At 42.8% G+C, this 20,238-nt stretch overlaps 1 protein-coding gene across 2 annotated transcripts in view; it reads left to right on the top strand.

Moving 5' to 3' along the window:
- The window catches only part of DYM (dymeclin), a 516,199-nt gene that overhangs the window by 414,816 nt on the left and 81,145 nt on the right, over positions 1–20,238 (top strand). For both annotated transcript variants that reach the window (XM_075586074.1, XM_075586063.1), the window contains one exon: positions 12,914–13,027. In XM_075586074.1, the coding sequence (XP_075442189.1) occupies positions 12,914–13,027 (114 nt within the window). The remainder of the gene's footprint in view (positions 1–12,913; positions 13,028–20,238) is intronic.

Raw genomic sequence — 20,238 nt, 5'->3', positions numbered from 1 at the left:
GTGCGCATAAGCAGCTGGCAAGCACAGATCGTGCGTGTGCGGCTGGCAAGCGGGACATTTAAGATAAGTCGGGACCCGGGTCAAACTGTTAAAAATTGAGACTGTTCCGGGTAAACTGGGACGTCTGGTCACTCTACCTCTCGCTGGATTATAGATTTCAGCCTAATACCCTAATTAAAGGGTGCCAAAAGCTAATATATAGCAGCTCTTTTGGTGGTGATTTGAAAGGCAGTTTTATATACAGTATATATATTTTTACATAATATTGGTCAACAGCCACAAAATTTTGTCTCTAGGCCAAAATTGTAAATATCTATTGAAAACATACAGGACACCTGCAAGCTCATATTGAACCCCCAAAATAACCACAACATATATATAAGCATATAGGTGTCACAGAGAATTGCTACTGAGCACGGCGATATATATTTAAAACCAGAGACAGAACATGAAACACAGACAGAGCTCAGTGCACATCCAGTGAAATCTATACACGGCACAGTGCCTAAATATATATGTATAGATATCTATTAAATAAAATGGTCTTTTAGTTTAACATTTTGGCCAAAGTGTTGTAAGCCCCTGAGCCACTACACGGCAGACCACATCTCAAGGGTCCCTACACTAATATAAATTCAACAGCCACAAAATGTTGTCTTTAGGCCAAAATTGTAAATATCTATTGAAGTCACCACTGAAAAGCTGATTTTAACAACCAGTGTGCTAAAAGGTTTAATTGACAGATATTCCATTGATCCTTCATCCTAGAGACTAGAATAACATACTAATCTTCTTATTCGTTTGTTACTTTTTACTTGTGGTGTTTGATTGGTTGGCTAACATTTTTATTGCCTCTGATTTAACTGACTGGCGCAAAGCTGCTGCAATTGCAGATTGTAGTGTTGACGCTTGATTACTCTAAATATAAAACTAGACTGGTGCAGCACACTCCAAAAACTATATTTAATGCATGTCCATACAGTGGGACAGATAAACTATTTTGTTTTAGCCATTGTAGTTATCATGTGGCATACGTGTATATACATTATTCATAATAGAGGTTAATCTCCGGTACATCCTGTCTGATACTATACATATTCCTGCAAGTCATTATCCTGGTAAATATGTTTTACATAATATATTTATTATCAAGTAGTAGATGTTGTGAAGGAAGCACACAGGAATCAAAACTGTAAAAAGCTTACTCTGTTTTAAATCCATACGCATAGCAGATACAAACATAATGTGATATTTCAGAGTACAAGCATAAATATGTTTTACATATACAGCTGAACTCCGTTATAACGCGGTGCTCGGAATCCACATAATGAGACCGCGTTATAACCGGGATCGCGTTATAACCAAGATCGCGAAATGGTCCCCGCGTGAGGACTTACCCGGCATCTGCAGCTCTCAAACGGTAACTAAAATGTGCCTTTTCCACAAGGCACAGGACAATACTGTAAACCTGACACCTTGTGAGAGTTCATTTGGCTGTTCGTTCACAGTTGTAGTTCAAAGAATACGTTTCTACAATATAACACTGGAGGCAACAAGGACCTGTGAGGCTGGGCCTATATTGTATATATTGTACTGGGAGGCTGGGCCTATATTGTATATATTGTACTGTGAGGCTGGGCCTATATTGTATATATTGCACGGTGAGGCTGGGCCTATAGTGTAATATTTTTTGAGGCTGGGCCTATATTGTATATGTTACACTGGGAGACTTGGCCTATATTGTACTGGGAGGCTGGGCCTATATTGTAAATATTGCACTGGGAGGCTGGGCCTATATTGTATATATTGTACTGGGAGGCTGGGCCTATATTATATATATTGTACTGGGAGGCTGCACCTATATTGTATATATTGTACTGGGATGCTGCGCCTATATTGTACTGGAAAGCTGCGCCTATATTGTATATATTGTACTGGGAGGCTGGGCCTATATTGTATATATTGTACTGGGAGGCTGGGCCTATATTGTATATATTGTACTGGGAGGCTGGGCCTATATTGTAAATATTGTACTGGGAGGCTGGGCCTATATTGTAAATATTGTACTGGGAGGCTGGGCCTATATTGTAAATATTGTACTGGGAGGCTGGGCCTATATTGTATATATTGTACTGGGAGGCTGCGCCTATATTGTACTGGTAAGCTGCGCCTATATTGTACTGGGAGGCTGCGCCTATATTGTACTGGTAAGCTGCGCCTATATTGTATATATTGTACTGGGAGGCTGGGCCTATATTGTATATATTGTACTGGGAGGCTGCGCCTATATTGTACTGGTAAGCTGCGCCTATATTGTATATATTGGACTGTGAGGCTGGGCCTATAGTGTAATATTTTTTTCTTGAAGATGTAGTAGTTTTGGTAGTTTAGAGATTTCAGTATCAAGGTGAACATTTTCATTTTTAAGGAGTGGGATAGAAAAGAAATGCCCAAAAGGGGGATCCATTTTTAAACTATGAAATATTTTTCAAGTCTATATTCTGTTCACAACGGTACTAAACACATAAGGAAAGCCAGCCTCATTTCCTACATTGCCAATGATGTTTTCATGTTACGGAATTAACCTTGAACTGAAAATTGAGCAGAGGAAAAGGCAGCAAATACTTGTGTTATTTTGATCTAATATAGGATCATGGCCTGGGAAAGCACCACTTCAGAACCTATAGCTCTCATGTGCCAAAAAGGTGCATGAACCTACTGCACTGACCCTCATGCCAGAGTGAGAGAGGAGCCCTTCGCAGATGTTTCCTAAGTTAAAGATGTGTTTGGCATGTTAACTGTTTGTTTTTTTCATTTGTCTTGAAAAGTGTAAAGGCAGAGACTTTCGCGAGCCTGTTTGAATTGTGAGTTTGTTCTTTAACGCTTTACTTGTATTTACCACGGGGGTGGAAAATGACTTTCTGAGAATTGTGCATGTCAAATGAACCTGCTTCTTTGATGTGGACTAGGCGTGAGAGATGGGGTAAGTGGGTGTGAGGGAACCTTGCAGTGCACCCCAGTGTGGTAACACGTTTCCCCCTATGACTTGGCACTCTTCCTATTATATCCACGTCAAATCATTTTCTTTCATCTTTCTGTTAAGTTACAAACCTTTCAAATACTAATTTGTAAATGAGCAGCGAGCCCTTCGCCCCAAGGCTCGAGATTGGCTTGCTCTAGTAATAGAGACACGTTGAGATGCTTCATCGTGCACTGCCCAAAAGTCTTGCGTGTCCCACACAGTTATTGAATTGTACTTGGAGATATAAATGTTTCTCGCGAACGATCGAGTTTCTTTGTTATTAATGAGTCACGTTGGGAAGAGAAGATATCTGGCTCTAGTGCAGGGACAGAGACCACACAAGGCAATATGTTGAGGACACTGCTAGTAGTGAGGGGGTTTGTTGAACATTGCATAAAAGTATCTATTCAGGATAAAATCGTGTTATGTAGCCGGTTCACTCTACATGTGGCCTTTGGTGCTGGCCAGGAAGAGCTTTTAGCCAGTGTTTACCTCTTAAAGCAGCAATACTACGTTCCAACTTCTTTTAATCATTTTTATATATATAAAGCATGTGGCAACGTTTAATCCTACATTCTTACCTAAACTGGCAATCGTTTGCTGCTCCTGTTATAAATTTGTCAAAATCCTAATTGTGTGCCTAACTAAATGGCTGCTTCAGTCAGTGTAACTCAGCAGCTACATTGTATCCTTATGTTACTAAGGTAACATTATCTATTGTTACAGTTTACAGCTCAAACTGCTGGCAAAATTTGCAACAAATTATCTGAAACGGGAAAGTGTTACAAAAATATTGCACTGCAGGAGAGGTGGGCTAAAGCCTACTATAGAAATCAAAAGATGCTTTAAAACTCATTAAAAATTGCATAAAAACAAAAAAAAATCACTTATCTAATACTACAGAACAGGTTTATTTAAAAAAATACATGTGTTTGATGCATTAAATGTATAAAGGTATATAAAGTCATTTTGCCAAGGTCACTCAGAGATCGCATTAGGAAGTTGGAGCAATCTGCTCTAAATCAGAGCAAAAATTAGTTTAATTAGCACCAGTACTATATTCACGAATTTTCAAGTTTTCTTCTTACTTTTGATATATATCTCTTAGCAGTAGAGATTGCCACTACCTCAGTTGTCATTTGACACAAGGAGCAGAAAAACTACACTTTTTTAGATGTAAATTTGGATACATCTTTTTATTATTGTTGTACTGACCATCTCCTCCGCTAACTTCTCCTTTCCCCCTATACTCCTCCTTTCCCCCCATACTCCTCCATTCCCCCAATACTCCTCCATTCCCCCTATACTCCTCCATTCCCCCATACTCCTCCATTCCCCCAATACTCCTCCATTCCCCCAATACTCCTCCATTCCCCCTATACTCCTCCATTCCCCCTATACTCCTCCATTCCCCCTATACTCCTCCATTCCCCCTATACTCCTCCATTCCCCCTATACTCCTCCTTTCCCCCCGTACTCCTCCATTCCCCCCGTACTCCTCCTTTCCCCCCGTACTCCTCCATTCCCCCCGTACTCCTCCATTCCCCCCGTACTCTTCCATTCCCCCCGTACTCTTCCATTCCCCCCGTACTCTTCCATTCCCCCCGTACTCTTCCATTCCCCCCGTACTCTTCCATTCCCCCCGTACTCTTCCATTCCCCCCGTACTCTTCCATTCCCCCGTACTCTTCCATTCACCCCGTACTCCTCCATTCCCCCCGTACTCCTCCTTTCCCCCCATACTCCTCCATTTCCCCATACTCCTCCATTTCCCCATACTCCTCCATTCCCCCCGTTCTCCTCCATTCCCCCCTCTCTCCTCCATTCCCCCCTCTCCTTAAATGTAGCGAGAGGAGCAACATTGGAGCAAAACCTCTTGAGAATGCCCCGATCTGAATACATTTTTGGGGGGTCCTGTGTAATTCTGATCTTATCTGTCACTTGTTGTTCTCCCTCTTTATTTCTGAGCATAAATTAGTTTATAGAAAACAATAACAATTTAATGCAAACAACACACCTAAACAGAATAACCAGGGATAACTCCAAAAATAAAGGGCAGTGCTCTTTCTCCCAACTTCAACAAGTAACGACCAAAAGATGTTGTACTATATGAGCACTCGATCTCTGCGAAATGAAATATGTTGTTATTGTTTTATTAATTCACATATATAAAAGTATTACTTTTAAATATCACTATAAATATATGTTCCAGATTTCATGAGGTACTCAACAAAATAAACAACAATTAACCGTTAAAAACAATAGCGACGTCTCCATTACAAACCACAAGATTACTGTTAACAAGTGCAGTGTTTAAATGAGATACCCGGGTAACTCTTGTTTTTAACAGTTGACTGTTGTTTATTTTGTTACGTGCCTTATGAAATATGGGATGTATATTGACAGCGATCTTTAGAAGTGATCCATTTCTATATGAATTAACCAGCCTCGCACTGATGAGACTCAAAAGGATGAAGCGGCTGTCTGTGGGTTGGTTTATTGGGTATGCACTTCTTTAAGCCATGGCTCTGGGCTGAATAGCCATTTAATGCGGCAGGCATAAGCTTGTAGGGATCCATGTTAACCTGGACATGACGTAACTGAGTGCTCATTTGCATGTCATGTCCCAGAATCCCTCGCCGCAGTGGAAGCATTGTATGCCACGAGCTAATGGGGAATGTTTTCATGTGTTCTTTTACTGTAGGGAGATATAGAGTGCTCCATCTTTTGGTAGTTTTTTGATTGAACAATTTGCCTCTATCGGTGATTTCCAACCTTTTTTTGTTTGGAGGAACCCTTGAAGTATTTCGAAAAATCTCGGGGAACCTCTATCTGGCTGACACATATTAGGTTCGACAGGGGTCAGTCACAACATTTCACACATTACGAGCCACCTCTATTTCCCACAATCTACCCATGTATTTCTCTCCCATCAATCTCACTACCTCTCCCCCCTCCCGCCTCGCATGTATTTATCCCTTGCATCTCACTCTTACTCCCTCTTTTCCTCACTCACTCCCTCCCGCCCCCTCTCTTCTCTCACTCGAACCCTATCTTCTGTCAATTACCCCACTCTCACTCAATCCACCCCACAAAATACATACCAAGAAACCCCACCCCCGCGGGGTGGGGGGGGGGTCTGTGTCCCCTGAGACTGCTTCAAGGAGCCCCGTGGAACCCTGGTTGGGAATCCCTGCTCTATATACGCACGTCTTTACGCTCTTACCGTGAAAGAGTTTAGGTAAAGTTTGTAAGACCACTCCTAAGACATTTATTTACTATAGAAACACTAAAAGAGTGCAAAAAAGAGCGAGCACTTCGATGGTAGGTATTGGTCATCTTTTTTGGGAGCAATGTTCTCTTCCTCAGGTCAGATAGTACCTTTGAAAATAAATGGGGAACTTTTATACTTTCTTGACTGTTTTAAAGAGGTAATTAAACTGCGTATAACCTGGTCAAGGGCAGTCTCCTCTAGGACAGTGACACGTTAGGTTGAATGGAGTTCATTGACCCTTTGAAATTATGTTTTTTTTTTAACTGTTAACGTTTCTATGGTAACCAAATGCTTTGGGTGCTTTTTCCAATTTTGATGTCATGTCTTTTCATGGTAAGGCTGTTTGTTAGTCCACAAAGCACCAGGACAATTGCTCTTTTTCTTTTATTCTTTCCCCTCCCCCCCACCCCAAAGTAGATCCGAATTCATCATTTGTGAAACAGATGAGTTGCTGATGTGCTTGAATGCTGGGTACCCAGAAAAAGCAAGGTGTTCCTTTTCCCCTAGATTTAAATCAGTAGGACCCTTACTTTACGGGTGATTAGACTTTTCAAAGGGAACCAATTACACTGACCAGTGGGACTGCCACTTTAATCATACCGCTGCTATCTGTTCACTGGTCCTAGGAGAGACTCTCTTAAAGAGGCAATCCAGGCAGCTTTAAAAAAGAAAAAAAGATAATGTATTTGTTTAATATATGCAACCTTTGTTTACCTTGATTGAAAACAAATTATCTAAGATGCCAATCGATTTTTTTTCTCTCCTGTGGATCGATCAGCAAAATCCTGCTTCCCAGGGTTCACTAAATGGCTGCCTTTCAGTTTCAAATCAATCCTTCAGTCAGTGTAACTCAGCAGCTACAATGTATTCTTATATCACTACGGTAACATTATCTATTGTTACAGTTTGCTGCTCAAACTGCTGGGAATATTGGCAACAAATTATCCCAAACAGGAAAGTGTTACAAAGATCTTGCACTGCTGCGGACGTTTTAACCTGCTATAGAAATCAAAAGATGCTCAGTCTATTAAAAATCATGAAAAATGGCATTACGAGGAGAATTTTAAAATAAAAAGTTAGTGTTTTCTAATACAGAACTGATTTATTAAAAACAAAAAAAAACACGAATGTAGGATTGCGCCTTTAAATTGCCTTTTTCATATGTAAGTACAGTTGGGCTCCACTCATACAGCGGGTTCTGTTCCAGACCGTCGCCACCGTAAAGTGGGGCCCTACTGTACTGTATTGTACCTTTGACAACCGAGATGCAGAGCTGTAAACCGACTGTTTCGCTGACAAATGGTATCTGTGCACATCATGCCGAAAATCGCTGGAAAAACGGAGAAGCGCTGAACCTAATGAATATGGGTATACATTGGGAAACGCCGTATGAGCAGAACGCTGTAAAGCGGGGCCCTGCAGTACTGTATGTTTAAGATTCAGAAAATATACCTTGCATATCAGACGGGTAAGACACCACGCCCAGCTTTTAGAATAGCATGATGTGGCGTGGCAGTGCAGCTATTCTGTTACTACGTATAAAGAGAAATCAAAAAGAAAAATTAGGAGTGGGAGACAGGGTGGTTGAGAAAATAATTTGGGAAACTGAAAACACAATAACAGATATCAAATAATACACATTATTGGAAAAATATCTCCAAATAGTAATGGAAAACCTAGCATTTCTGGTGTGCAGCTTAGAACAGTTTGGTATCCCTTAGGCCAGCGGTGCGCAAACTGGGGGGCGCAAGATTATGTAGGGGGGGCGCAGGCTGCGTGCGGGGAAACCTGGGGGCGGGAAGAGCTGTGCACGGGCGGCCAGAAGCTCCGCGCTGAGGCTGCTTCCAGTTCCCTGCTGTGTCTGCCTGCAGAGGGGGCGGGGCCTTGCTGCGGGGCCATCCCTGCACACAGACAAGCCCTCCTCCTCCTGTCTGTTACCCACCCGGTTTCACCAGTACATGGGGGGGGGGGGGGGGCGACTGGAGCAGGTTTAGTTACTCCCTCCACCCACCGTGTGTGTGTATATATGTATATATGTGTGTGTGTGTGTGTGTGTGTGTGTGTGTATGTATGTATGTGTGTGTGTGTGTGTGTGTATATATATATATATATATATATATGTATATATATATATATATATATGTATGTATATATATATATATATGTATATATATATATATATATATGTATGTGTGTGTATATATGTATGTGTGTGTATATATGTATGCATATATATGTGTGGGTGTGCTGTGCTTGTTGGTTGTCTGTGTGTGTGTGTGTTGTGATTGTGTGTGTGGGTGACTGAATGCAACGGTGCACAAACTGAGGGGTGGACGCCCGGGCACAAGATTATTTAGGTGGGGCGCGTGCGGCAAAACCTAGGTGCGCAGGCAAAAAAGATGTGCGCGCGGGCGGCCAAACAGAATAGTGCAGGTGGTGGCCACGTGATTCGGAGGTACAGGGGAGGAGCACGCCCCATCGCTGTGATGTCAAACGCCTCTCCTTCCGGTGTCTGCCCTACATTAGCGCTGTGTTCCTGCTCTCCTAAGCTGGCAACCTGCTTCGCTGCGATCCTCTGCAAGTGAAAGGGTCGGCTGCCACTGTATCAATCATACTATGAATGTAGAGAAATAATTTTAAAAAAGTGTAAACACTTCCCCGCTCGTGATTGCAAAATTATGCAGGGCACGCTGTGCTCATGCTTTGAGAGTTGGTGATGTCACCACTCAGCGGCAGCGTGGACGCAGCCTAATTTTGCAAGAGCAAGCTGTTGAAGTATGTAAGTATTTAGGCTGCGCTTATAGTGCCGGCGACGCGACATCGCCCGAAAACAAATGCATTGTCGCCGCCACGTGCGCTTAGAGTAAGCGTGACGTGGCGACGCGATCTTTTGAAGCTAGCGGCGACGGGTGACGTCGCTGGCACTATATGCGCGGTCTTAGACATATTTGTATTTACATTGTATACCGTTTAATAAAGGGTTTTTTTTCAGGTGATTTTGATTACATCAGGCAGGGGGGGCCCGAGAAATGTCATGGATAAAAAAGGGGGCTCGGCATAAAAAGTTTGCTCACCCCTGCCTTAGACTGTGTCCATACCGTGGCAAACTGCGCGGATGCTGAGCGATCAGACTTCCTAAAGTCAGTGATCGCGTCTATACAGCGTGCAGGCGGGAGGGGGCGCACGATGCGCGTGAAATCAGTCAAAACTGATTTCTAGTGCGGTCACGTGAGCGGTTCGCCCAATGAGGCCGAACCAGCTCCGTGACGTCACTGGCCCGCCCATAGACACGCCCCCGGACGGTGACTAAGGCCAGGAAAAGCACCTGCTTTCCCTCAGCCTCCGCGCGCCTCCGCACGGCTGCATTGTCTATGGACGCACCCTTAGACATGGCTTCTTAAGTTTGCCGTCAAATGAAATGATAGCAGACAGCTGTAAGAAGTTGCCTTCTTATTTGACCATTCATGGTTGTGTGGGCTACATGCTTAACAGCGCTGATCAAAAGAGAATAGCTGTCCCCCTGAACTGATTATGTATGGAAATTCATCCGGTGGTTCTCAAGAACAACTTGTCTAATCATAGACCGACTAGCAGGAAGGCACATATTCAAAACAAATTGGAGTTATCAGCGTCCATTGCCGTTTTACTGTGACCTATTATCTCTTTATCATTATCGCCGCCTGCCATCTCTCCATCTTTTTCTTGACTCTACCTTTATCACTTTCTTTTGTCCTTTTCTGCACTCCATTTTTTTCACTCTCCTTTCTCGTATCCCCTACTCCGTCTTTCATTCTACGTTCTCTGTCTTGTAACTCATTGAGTGGTGGCAAACAGGCAGATAAAAGGAAGCTGCCACCACCAGCCTAGCATTACAGAAGAGGACCAATGTCTGTGCTTGCACTGATACCAACATTACAGGGTTCTGTCTGCTATGGGCATCAACACATCAGTCAAAATTAGTCGATCACTAAACTTGATTTCCACATTCAGTTGGGGGTTGCAGTGAGAAGGAGATCTTTGCATCTCTGCAAAATAGGTCAGAAAATGGGTGACCCAGAGCTTCTTTGAAGTATTACTGTTCTACTATCTGCGGGGAAAAAAGATTAATGGCCATCACTGGGGTTACATGATATGCATGTCGCCTCCATCTTTATCATATACCCCAAAGTCACTGGCAGTGCTAATCAACTCTCTGCCACGCGACACGCTTTCCGTTTACCCCTCCGCCGGTCATCCAATTATTCTCATTCACCCCTAAGTTCCAATAGACTCTCTCCGAGATTCCAAGAGGAAGTTGAACCCCTGCAAAGATGGCAAGACCCTGCACCCCGCCAAGGACTTAACTTCAGCGCAAAACCACAGCAGAAAGATCGCGGAAATGTTTCAGTAACCTTTTAAATTGAATCTGCTGTAGGCTCAGGGTAAGGATGTTGCTAAAGCATCACTGTCTGCCGCCCGTGCTTTCCATCCCAGTAGCAGAGGAAGCCCTGCCTGTCTGGGTTGCTTCAAATTTCGTCTTTGAAATGTTACCCGCTGCCCGTTGCCGAAATGCACTATTGTTGTTGACTCAGTTTTGTTGCAGTTTAGAGCAGGATTATGTGAACTCTTACAAGGTGCCATGTGACCAATGCAGAAGGTCTGAGTTTGTTTTTTTTTTTTTTTTAAACGTTTTTACCAGTTGCTTGAGGGAAAATAACTCACCATGCATATATTGCGAGGTACTTGAAGCATTCATTCTTTTGTAATAAAAATGTTAAAACAGACCCCCCCCCCCCAAAAAAGTAAAGCATAATTTCTAGTAAGAGACATGATTGAAATACTAAGATATTAAGAGATAAAAAGCAAAGATTGAATGTGTATTTCAAGAATCAACAAAGGGTATGGTCATAAAAATGTGCAGACCTACAGTACCAACCTCATTCATCCCGAATGATTGGACCTTTTACAGACTTACTTCCCCAAGCCTGTACTGAAAAGTTACTTTCTACAAAGAGATTTGCTGGGGGAGGGGGGGGGGGGAAAACCCGGTTGTCGAGTCAAACCCTGGAGGAGAACTGCAAGGGAAGTGATAGAGAATAAGCAGCAAACACTTGCAGATGCTACTAATGTCTGACACAATACAGACCCAAATTATCCAGGATGTGTACGCAAAGCAGCATGTCAAGAGATCATTTTATGCTTTCTCAGGCCCCCAATAGGTCTCTATTCTGATGTTTGACACGGTACCATCAATGCTAAATGCAATGTACATGTGCAGTTTTTTTTTTTAAGTTGTCCTCACCTAATAATAAATCTCTCCCCCCCAAACCACCCTTATCTGGGTACCTGGGCTGCTGATGGAAACCTGTCTATACAGCTGCGACCTCATTTCAAGCTTCGTGCACAGTCGTATTTCTGATCATATCATTAAGATAGTCAGAAAATAACCACAGCAGAATGCAATGTCTGCTACAATAGGTATCAAAGAATTAAACTCCATTTCTCCAGCAATTACAATGAAATAATGCTACCCCCTGGTTCCCTTTCTTACTCCATATGGATTCTGATAGCTCTGATGTCCACAGACCTCTCGTATTACTCAACTCCGTTTATGCAGAGGGCCCCCTCTGGCATACGCAGAAATTACTGCACTAAAGTTGGTATTATTAAATGGGATCCAAGAGGGTGCACCAAAGGGGGAAAAAGCTTTTGATTTCAATGGGACTCTCTTCTTTGACTCATATGGTGCAGTTGTTTTGCCCTAGAATAGCTCCACTTTTGCTTTGATACATGTATGGGCGATCGCAGGGGTAGACTACTCCGGTTCTCAAGCGCTACCAGCAAGTCAGGTTTTCAGGATATCCCTGCTTCAGCACAGGAGACTGAACCTCTGAGCCACCTGTGCTGACGCAGGGACTGATTGATCCACCGGTGCTGAAGCAGGGATATCCTGGCCACCTGACCTGTTGGTAGCCCTTTAGGACTGAAGTTGGCCACACCTGGGCTATAGTGTTGGCAAATTGCTGTAGGACGCATTCAGTCCTGTCATATTATGTACTCTCTCACTAATGATGTTAAAAGGGTAGTACAAAATAGCGAAAAATGTAGTACATATTTTTTACGCCATTTCAGTGTAATTGGTATCCTGTGAAACGATCACCCTTAAAGTCACTGTATTAATAATTTGTCTTTGAGGGGAAAAAAATAGTTTTGTCTTTTCTCCAAGTCTTTGAATCGAAACATGTGATCTACTTATGCTTATCTGCTTGACCAATAACAACATAATTACTTTGCAAACAAAGGACCGAGCAAAAAGACGCAATTTACCTGTGGCTTTGACGTCTTATTGCCAAAATATGTTAAACTGTAAAATTATTCAAAGCTTTTGCTTCCCATGTAAAGGTTATATTTACAAAATGTGAAAATACAGTATATACTTCATTATAAATGTGTCAATCGGTTAGATTTAACTTTGCAAACATGTCACTGTTCTTACTACACTTTTGTCCTAGGAAGGGACTGCTTCTCTACAGCACATGACTTTGATGTAGATCTCAGCAGTGTGAATGCTCTTGATGCTGATAGCAGAGGATTGGGTGTGCTCACTCACAATGTTATCCATCTCCCTTTCTATTACAGGTGATTAGCTTCTTCAGCTCACGTTTAGAGCAGGCTGGAGCCGACCTGTCAGTAGAGAGAGTTCTGGAAGTCATCAAACAAGGAGCTGTTGCATTGCCTAAAGACAGGCTCAGGGTAAGTGCTGGCAGGAAAACCCCTCTTCCCAGTGCTGATCAGTGCCCCTCAATAAGGTTTTCTGAGACTTGAAATAGCGAATATGATCTTGTGTGTAAAACATTAGCACACAACATCTATTACCATATCCTATCTGTGCCACTCTTACTTTCAAGACATTTATAGTTGTATTATTGTTGTTTAAGACATAGTGTTAGATTTGTTAGACATGTTTACATTTGAAATGGTCCACGAAAAAAGGATGTGCGGCTCATAACCCATCTCCAGTTAACAGCTATACCATCATCCAGCACTGGAGCGTGCAGCACTGTAGGTTGTAAGCTCTTCGGGGCAGGGACTCCTTTTCCTATTTGTTACTTTTATGTTTGAAGCGCTTACTCCTTCTGTGTGTTATATCACATGCATTACTGCTGTGAAGTGCTGTGTACATGGATGGCGCTATAGAAATCGCGATATACATATTAACGAATGTGTCCCACAAGTGGCTCATTGTATGCGTGTTGGAAAATGAGACCCCATACATATGGGAGGCTAAGTGCAATAGTACTTCCTGAGTACTCCCTGCTTTTGGTCTGCCTTGAAGTAGTAATATTTTTGAATTGGTAGCACATGCAAATAGATGCAGAGATAGAGACTTGGGTTCCTTATTAGCAACAACAACTGTAGATATTTATGACTAAAACCAACTTGTACTGGCTTGTTTAATGGGTACTGCTTTAATAAAGAGACCGCTGGGGTATTTGTAAAAGTATTTCTTTGTTCTTAATGGAGACTGTGAATAACTTCAGTTTTATTGGAGCCTGACAAAGCAACTCCAAAATAGATTCTTCTAAATCCTGTCAATGGCGCTGGCGCGGAATTGCTTAAAGGTGAAGTCTCCCTCACAAGCATAAAGTATACAAGTGAAAGCACTCCACCATCTTACACGTTTTTCTACCTTAATTGCCAGAGAGGGCAGCAACACATGACCCCTCTTGCACAAAGGAGTTTAATAGTTGTTTTGTGTTGGAAGATGTTAGCCCTGAATACAAAACTAAAGAAAAGAAATATCACAGAAGACATAATAGTTTTATGAATACTTTTACATAGGACACAGAAGACATAATAGTTTTATGAATACTTTTACATAGGATACAGAATACATAATAGTTTTATGAATACTTTTACATAGGATACAGAATACATAATAGTTTTTTTGTTATGGATTCATATTCAATGTTTGAGAAATTAAGAAATTGCAGTATTAAGTGCTAACTTGTATACAGAGTCACAACAGTGATGTGTGTCCAGGTTCCAGACACAAAGTAGACATACACGTAGAGACATAGCAAGGGAGGAATGAAGATGGGGCACACGTGTATACTTTAATGAATCTCTTTATTTTGGAAATCCGTGTGCCCCATCTTCATTCCTTTTTGTATGCCGTGGATTGGACGCAGCCAATCGTACAATGATGGGAGCACCGGCAATTGTGTCACTCTTTATTATGTTGTGGTGTGCAGCATTTACTCTTTATGTCAGCAAGAGAGGACCACCTAGTCCCCCTTGTCGGCTTATTTTCCTACTTGCTGTAAAAACTCACACCAAGTTGTATCCTGGGCTTTTAGGAGCCCATTAGGTATCTTCCAATCCGTATTTATCTCCTTTACTCTTTTTGCCTCTACCTCCCATTGCTAGGTGGCTGTTCCAGAAATCCGCCATCCCTTTCATGAAGAAATACTTCTTCCCGTTTCCCCTGAGCCTCCCACCATCCAACCTCAGAGCAGGCCCTCTTCATCTGTCATGTCCCTTTCTCAAAGTGTGTCTCCCGTGTTTTAGTGCCATCCACTCTTTTTTCCAAGCTGTATATGTTGCGGTCTTTCAGTCTTTCCTGGTGCATTTTATAATGCAGACCATGCACTGTAGCTGCTCTTTTCAATATATCCAGGCTCTTTTTTTTGTTTTCTCCGTCACACTTTTATTGAAGTTTTACCAAAGGTATTTGGGATACAGAATAGAAAAGGGGTGGGGGAGCAAAAGGAATATGGGGAGAGGGGTAGTTCCACTGTTATACAAAGGCAATATAGATACATAGATGATCTAATTTCTGGAAACGCAGTCACAATACTTATGTTCCTCAAACTCTTCTACCCTTCTGGAGATGTGGCCTTTGGAAGACAATACTCTAAGTGAGGTATTTCGAATAATCTACAACAGGCGTGTCCAACTCAAGGTCCTCAACTCAAGGGCCACCAACAGGTCAGGTTTTAAGGATATCCCTGCTTCAGCACAGGTGGCTCAATCGAAGACCCTTGAGGACTGGAGCTGTCCATACCTGATCTACAAAGTGGTAATACCACCTCTTTCGTCCTGCTGCGAATACCTTTCCCTATACAAATTAAGCATTCCGCTGGCTTTACTCTTTGTCACATTGTTTGCTATTTTTAGTTTATCTGATAGGACTTCCAGGTCCTCTTCCTCTGTGGTGACTGATGGCATAGAGCCATTAATTTCATACAAAACTACGTGATCAGGATGAAAATCGATGCTATTCTAAAAGCAAGAAGAAATCTTTGTGAACCAAGCAAGTTGAACTGAACCTTTAAAGTAGTCGTACCTCTAAAATGTTATTGATGACACAAATGCTCCAATTCAATGCTTTACACTGTGCCACATTAGTTAAAGTGGCAGTGTATGTTATGTAAAAATGTATAACGTGCCCTATATTGTAAGTATGCAGTTTAATTCATTGCAAACTTGTCAAATTTTATTTGGCTTCTACTTCAAATTGGACTTTCCCTATGACTTGAGAAGACAAAGTGTCTCAAGTGGCTGGAAGTATATTAGGATACACTGCACCTGCACACAATGCAATTGACTGCTGCTTGATATTTGTAATATATGTATTTGGCATCAGAATTGGCAATGTCCTCATATCCTCATTTAGCCCCAAAGCTCTTTAACCAAAAGAAATTCCGCACAAGGATTTTCATTTTTATGGTTCTCGTGTAGATTTTTGTTTACAGGAATGTTTTTATTTATGCAGTTTCTCCCCAAAATATCACTGTTCGTGTATATGCCAACACCCATGCACTGTCCATCTAGGCATTCAGTGCTGCGCTGTCAATGCCTCATTTTAGAGTGAAGTTATAAGGGATTGTGTATCAATGTCTTTTTATAGATAAATAGATGCTTCAAGAGCCATCTATTCATCACCAATATAATATTCAGAGGCTCTAAGCTTCAGCGTAGCAAATAGTTTTTCCGCTTTTTGCCACGTGGGTAAACTTGAGATTTGGAAAATAATGTTAGTATCTGTATAATCCTCGAAACTATTGATCTGCGTTAAACATAAGACGCTTCATTAACAGGTTTCTCACATGCATAAAATATTATCATTAGGCACAGTTACCCAAAACTACATCCGTGGTACAGTGATTTTTTCCCCCTTTCTGCCTGCAATCTTGGCTCATGACGTTAGCACAACGCATTTTGGGTATATTCACTTCTATTTATTTATGAAGGTGTCTGTGTTGCTTCTTAATTCTTAATTAGCTGTAATGTTGTAGAAAATGGTGCCCTTCATGTATGTAATAAAAGTCTTTATGGGTAATGGTTTACACCAGACCTTTCCCTCTTCTAAGGAATGCCAAACAATGTCTCGGCTGCCCAGAGTGCCTGGTACTATAGTCCTTTACATTGTATGTCCAGTGGTAGTTATTATTGTGTTTACAGCAGGGAGGCTCAACTCCAGTCCTCAATTCCCCCCAACACGTCAGGTTTTCAGGATATCCCTGCTTCAGCACAAGCGGTGCAGTCTTTGACTGAGCTACTGATTGAACCCCATGTGCTGAAATAGGGATATCCTTAAAACCTGGCCTGTTAGAGGGGTCTTGAGGACTGGTGTTGAGCACCCCTGGTTTACAGTCAGGCTTTTGCACCTACATTTGCTAGGCTATTATGTCTTAGATTATGAAAAGGCCATGACACTAGGAGTAGTGGTGGAGTGCATCTTGCTATACTGTGACACCGCATCTTGCTATACTGTGACACCGCATCTTGCTATACTGTGACACCGCATCTTGCTATACTGTGACACCGCATCTTGCTATACTGTGACACCGCATCTTGCTATACTGTGACACCGCATCTTGCTATACTGTGACACCGCATCTTGCTATACTGTGACACCGCATCTTGCTATACTGTGACACCGCATCTTGCTATACTGTGACACCGCATCTTGCTATACTGTGACACCGCATCTTGCTATACTGTGACACCAGTGTATCCTCCTGAGAAGACCTTTAATGAACTGCTGGTGTAGTAGGTACAGACGGCCTCTCCCAGGTCACCTCTCTCTTTCCCCCTAGGGAATTATCTGCAGTTTGGAGGATTAAGAGTGTGAGAGACACGAGAGACTGTCTGGAGTCTTGGAGTGATCTTGGGATTTTCAAGAGCCGTTAGCCAGGAGATAACTGCTCTTTCTGTAGAAAGTGGGAAAACTTCCTCTGGACGCCAGTTATTAGCTGAAAGCTGACATATTTGGTTTCACAGGATAAACACACTTGACAGGCCTTATTACCTTTTTTGTCTCAAAGAAACTTTCCACCCGTTTCACATTAAGGCGAATTCTTTATTTCTGCAAACATTATTTCATATGTGGGGTTTTTTGTCATGTCGGGTTTTTGTTTCATTACACACTGACTAATATTTGATCTTTTTTTTTTTTATTATTTTATTTTTCCTCGGGTGTGGTTGGAGAGCGGCCACATAAATAAATGCTTTAAGCCGTCTAGTTTTCAAGCTACTGACTTAGTGTGTGAATATACTGTACTAGACAAACGTGAACGGTAAGTGTTAACGCCTTAGCTGCTAGCATCGTTCTTACACTGCCAATTGCCGTGAAGCTCCCATGCCTTGTTACCATCATAGGCAGACGTGACATCTCACAACCTACAGACTTGTAGTTATCAATCACAAGAAGACTCTACCTCCCGAATCTAAGGGGTTTAGTCCTTCAATGCTGCAATGAAGGGGAAGCATTTCACGTTCATGTGTTTCAGTGGTAATGGAGTGCAGAGAGAACCATTCATTATATCTAAATTACTTTAGAGGCCGCGCACAATAATAAATAACAATCTATTATTGTCTCCCTTTGTCAACCTTAAGGCCAGGTCCCCAGTGGCCGCTGCGGCGCGGGCGCCACACAGCACAGCCCTCTATGGGGCGTGAGGGCGCGCAAAGCGCTGGAACGCGTACGCTGGCAGGGAAAACAAGAAGTTTGTCTTCCCGTGCCGCGGTGCGCTCACGTGCTCAGCGGGCAGCCAATGGAAGGGCAGATATGCCCGTCATGGCCACGCCCCCCGTCATGGCCACGCCCGCCACATCTCATGGCTCCCCTACAGACCGCCGATCGCGGCTGTAGTGTGTGCACGCGCCACCAGCCAGGACTGGGGCTATAGCCTAAAGAAGCAGTCAAGCCAGCAAAAACATTTTTTAACGTGTTTTAAAAAAAAAAAATATATATATATAGAATTGAAGCATGGAGTCTCCTGAACCCCACTAATTTCAGCTCCAGTGACCCCCTACTTCTGGAGATACTTGCCTCCGAAGTAGGTGCCAGTAGCTGCTCCGGCTCAGCAAGCAGGCCTTTTACGTTTGAGGCTCCCCACACTACATGGGCCAATAGGAAGCTGCAACAATGATGTCACGGTTTCCTATTGGCCCACAGGGCCTGAGATCTCCGAACAGCAGACATATTGTGAACCCTGCTAACCGAAGAGAGTGTCTACCGGCACCCAATTCGCAAGTAAGTATCTCCGGAAGCAGTGGGTCCCCAGCGCTGAAATTAACGGGGTCCAGCTCCGGTGACCCCCTGCTTCAACCGTATGTAAACAAAATTACATTTGCAAAAAAATTGACCCCTCTGGATAGCCTCTTTTTAAAGTAAAATTTTTACTTATTCATGTCCAGGGAATAATTCCTGTTTTGTTTTCTCATTTTCCAGGGTCCTTCGATGCTAATCACATTATTACAGTATTCGTTTTTTTTTCTGTTTGGCTAATGATGGCATCATAATTGCCTTCAAAATAAAGAGCCAGAGAGAGAAATCCTTTACCTGGGGAATCTAGGGAAATCAACATAAGAGATACTCTTATCATTAAAATGGAACCTTTCATTTAATATCATAAAAACGACTGTAAGAGATGTATGCAGAGGTACATATAATGGGGGTAATTATCTCTTCGCTTTATGGAGCCTGTTCCTTTATCCAGGCAAAACATACAAAAACAACAAAATAACAAACCCCTCTCCCTTTGTAAGGGCTAACTTACTTCCCCAGACCCTATCTGCAGGACTGGAGGGATATTCCCATTACCAGCCTATCACCCCAAAGTCTCAGGAGGTACCTTAAGCAGGTGGCCCTCCATGTCAGTCTCTAGCAGGGTCCTGGGTCCTCTGTGTCCAGGAAATACAGGGCTCTGGGTGTGCTGATCGCAGCACAGCCTTAGGCCCAGGACATAGTGAACTCAGCGTCGCTGAGCCGCGCTGAACAGATGCACAAAGCCCCTGCATCTGTTATCAGCGCGGCTATAGTTTCTCCCTCCGCATGCTTGCTGATGTGTGCGGAGGCTGAGAAACTTCCCCGAGACAGGCAAATTTGAAATTTGCCGCTCAGGGAAGCGGAGGAGCGGACACGTGACCGCTCCCATCCAATGGGGCTGCAGCCGGTCCTACAGAGGCACCAGACCAGACAGAGGCAGCACAGAGGTGTGTGTATATGTAGGGGGGGGGGGAGCGGGTGATGTGTCCCCCTTCTGCCCCGATCACCGTAGCTGCATCCCTGCCCACGCGGGAGATGGAGGGGGGTTGCGTGGCCGCCGGGGGGGGGAGGAGAGGAAGGGGTTGTGTCCCGGAGCAGTGGTGGCAGCAAGGTGGTGTGTGTGATTTTATTTATATATATATATATATATATATATATATATATATATATATATATATATATATATATATATATATATATATATATATATATATATATAAAACCAGTGTTCGACAAACCTATACATTTGCTCGCCCCGGCCGAGTGGATTTAACCCCCGGGCGAGTAAATATTGGCCCAAGCAGCACACGTTTGGTACTAGGTGGCGAGTAGATTTTTTTGTGTGGCGAGTAGATTTTTTGGTGATTTGTCAACCACTGTGTATATATATATATATATATATATA

Source organism: Ascaphus truei, chromosome 1, assembly GCF_040206685.1.
Source record: "Ascaphus truei isolate aAscTru1 chromosome 1, aAscTru1.hap1, whole genome shotgun sequence".
In the NCBI taxonomy this organism is placed as follows: Eukaryota; Metazoa; Chordata; class Amphibia; order Anura; family Ascaphidae; genus Ascaphus; species Ascaphus truei.
Note: the sequence above shows the minus strand (reverse complement) of the source record. Positions and strands in the feature narration are given on the sequence as shown.